The sequence below is a fragment of the Ipomoea triloba genome, chromosome 16 (genome assembly GCF_003576645.1).
Source record: "Ipomoea triloba cultivar NCNSP0323 chromosome 16, ASM357664v1".
Classification (NCBI taxonomy): Eukaryota; Viridiplantae; Streptophyta; class Magnoliopsida; order Solanales; family Convolvulaceae; genus Ipomoea; species Ipomoea triloba.
In genome coordinates this window covers 17,761,855-17,764,576 of record NC_044931.1, presented here as the reverse complement: position 1 = coordinate 17,764,576, position 2,722 = coordinate 17,761,855, and the positions used below count along the sequence as shown (strand labels likewise).

Here is a 2,722-nt window from a genome sequence, read left to right as displayed (position 1 = left end):
TGACAGCTTAGATAGATGGATAGATAGATAAAATGTAGGTTTCATATATATTCATGTATATGGGACCCAAAGTTGAATAAATTAAAGAAAGTGGAAGGAGATGAATCGAGGTAGGGAGACATGGGAGGCCTGGAAGATCTTGGAATTTGTTTTCGAGGTCCGGCAGCCTAGCACCTCCATGTTCCCTTGCATTTAATGCTGCCTCCAATTTCTTCCTACTTATACTACTGCAATTCACCCAACCATCATCTACTGCACTCACTCTTCATCATCCTACCTATTCGCACCCTGCAATTCTTTCTGCACCTTAGCTTATTTATCACTATGCCTTTTCTTGTTTATCTTCTCCTCTTTCTTTCTCTGCATGCATGCACTTCTCGACCACTCGGAATCAATCATACCCAACATTATCTACTGCACCTCTCTCACAAGGTAATCAAATTATTTCTTTTTTGAAAATCCCCCAAATTTATTATAATATACCTTAAGGCGTTCGCTCAAGTACAAGGGTTCGAATCCAACCCCAGCCAAGCTGGTCTGTTACTTTGGTTACCATAAGATTACAAGTTCAACTCTCAATAGGAGCAGTCTATTAGCTTTCTTGGGTTGAGCTGGTCAACTCTGAAACATGAACCTCCTCGAGGGTGGTTTATCTCCTTGTGGTCCTTGCCGGATAGTGTCGCACCCTTGGAACTAATTTTTACAATTTCGACTCCCAGTGGGAGCAGCCTATTAACTTTCTTTCTTGGTTTGAACTGGTCAGATTTGAACAATGAACCTCCTTGAGGGCCCTTGGAACTACTTTTTACTATTATATATGCTGATAGGTCATTATATGTATTAGCTTGGACTTACAGTATTAGGTTTCGTGCAGGCTGTAAAGCTTCCAATAAAGGAGGAATTTCACATGGCAGAAAATTTCCAGGCCAAAAATGAACAAGTTTTGCAAGAGAAACTCAACTTTGGGGTAATTAAACTCTCTCTCTCTATGGGACTCAATACAATATCCCCACCACGTGCAATAGGAGAAATTAAGGCCAACTGATCGAATAAATGATAAGCTCAACATGATATATCATGCATCCATTGCATATACTTGTCCAGAAATTTTGCATGCCATGAACAATCCAAGAGGATAGTCTCTAAATTTTAACACTTTTTCTTACTTTGCGCCATGCTTGCAATTGACATTTTGTTCCATTACAAAGAATGCAAAATTATTGCAACTTTGTAAAGTAATACGCTTATTGCGACTTTTCATTGAAAATCACAGATTTTCTAGGACTGAAAATAACAGTAATGAATTTGTATTATTAACCGAAAGAAAATGAGTCTTAGATTACAACAAAAGTGCAAATGAAAATGAACTAAGATGCATGCTATCTGCTAAGAATGCAAGAGTGAGTTTAGTTAATTAGTGTGTCATTATTCGGAGCTTATGATTAAACTGATAGTGAAATTATATATATAATATACTTAATAAATTATGTATCTTTTCTATTACTATTTATAAACTTTTAAACGATAACGCATCAATGACCAATGTTCATGTATAACGGATTTTATTCTTTGTTTTCAGGAGTCAAAAAGTCAAGCACGGTCAATCTTAGAATATCCGGAGACACATAAAACAGAAGAAACAGTGAAATCTAACGAAGATGAACCGGTGGAAGACGTTGTAGTTATGGACTATGCACAACCCCATCGCAAGACACCCATCCACAACAAAGCACCATAGAACTATAGCTACACTTTCTCTGGGCTGTTCTGTTCTTGTCTTATACCGAGTATACAATATTTTCAATTCCCTGTTTTCCTTTTCACCTTTGAATGGATAAAAGGGATGATGAAAACCATAGAAATTAATGGATTAAGTTAATACAAAAGAAGCTAAGAGAGTGAAATGTTACATAATTTATGTGATGCAAGAAAGAAAGAATGAGAGAGAGAGAGAAGCATGCAAAGCGATCACGTGTTTATTAAATGCACATGAAACAAGTTGTGGGAAGTGTGGAATGATGGTCCCTCATATCATGATGTGTTGTTTGTATCAAATTTAATTTGCTGTGAATAAAACAGTAGCATTATTATACATATGTATCTGCTACGACCGGGTGTGATGGTGTGGTGTGTTTGTCTGCTTTGCTTTTATTGCGTTTCAGTTAGGTTAGTTGTTCTGTTTGAATACAGACACCATTATATTGATGTCACTCTCACTCTCTCTGATCTGCACTTTTCTGTTGTTCTTGTTTTGTAAATAAAAATGGTTTTGTGAGTGTAAATTTGGTTTTACATCAAAAGATTTGATAGGCATTGTTTACTTCATCTCTCAATCAAATCTATTACATATATGTAATTATTGTTTGTTAAAGTTAGACCCTTCAAAATGGGCTGGTGGGGCATGCAGGGCCTGTCAAAGCCCGTGGGCCATGCATGGTCAAATTTTTTAAATTTTAAATTTAATTTAAAATTTATATAAAAATTTAATAAGGGCATATTAAAATAATTTGCATAATTTAAACCTATATTAATACATTTTTATTTTGTTAAACACAATAATAACTAACAGATTAATAAGTCCTAATAAATAGTTAAATACATAATGCATTAATGGATAAATAAACAACTTATTTATACAGTGTACTAATTGCTTATACGCTTTTATATATATATATATATATATATATATATATATATATATATATATATATATATATAAGTG

The 2,722-nt window shown here is 34.3% G+C and overlaps 1 protein-coding gene across 1 annotated transcript; it reads left to right on the top strand.

Annotated features, from left to right (window-relative positions):
• The first annotated feature begins 240 nt into the window (after window positions 1–240).
• Window positions 241–2,282, top strand: LOC116007886. Its single transcript, XM_031248550.1, has 3 exons — window positions 241–432; window positions 875–967; window positions 1,580–2,282. The coding sequence occupies exons 1-3, from the start codon at window positions 325–327 to the stop codon at window positions 1,736–1,738; spliced, it is 360 nt and encodes a 119-aa protein (XP_031104410.1). The 5' UTR covers window positions 241–324; the 3' UTR covers window positions 1,739–2,282.
• Window positions 2,283–2,722: the final 440 nt, after the last annotated feature.

Excerpts from the sequence above, each read along its gene's own strand:
- LOC116007886 (XM_031248550.1), top strand. The coding sequence starts at position 325 with ATGCCTTTTCTTGTTTATCTTCTCCTCTTTCTTTCTCTGCATGCATGC. Across the intron at positions 433-874 it reads TACTGCACCTCTCTCACAAG|GCTGTAAAGCTTCCAATAAA; the intron begins GTAATCAAATTA and ends GGTTTCGTGCAG. Across the intron at positions 968-1,579 it reads AAGAGAAACTCAACTTTGGG|GAGTCAAAAAGTCAAGCACG; the intron begins GTAATTAAACTC and ends CTTTGTTTTCAG.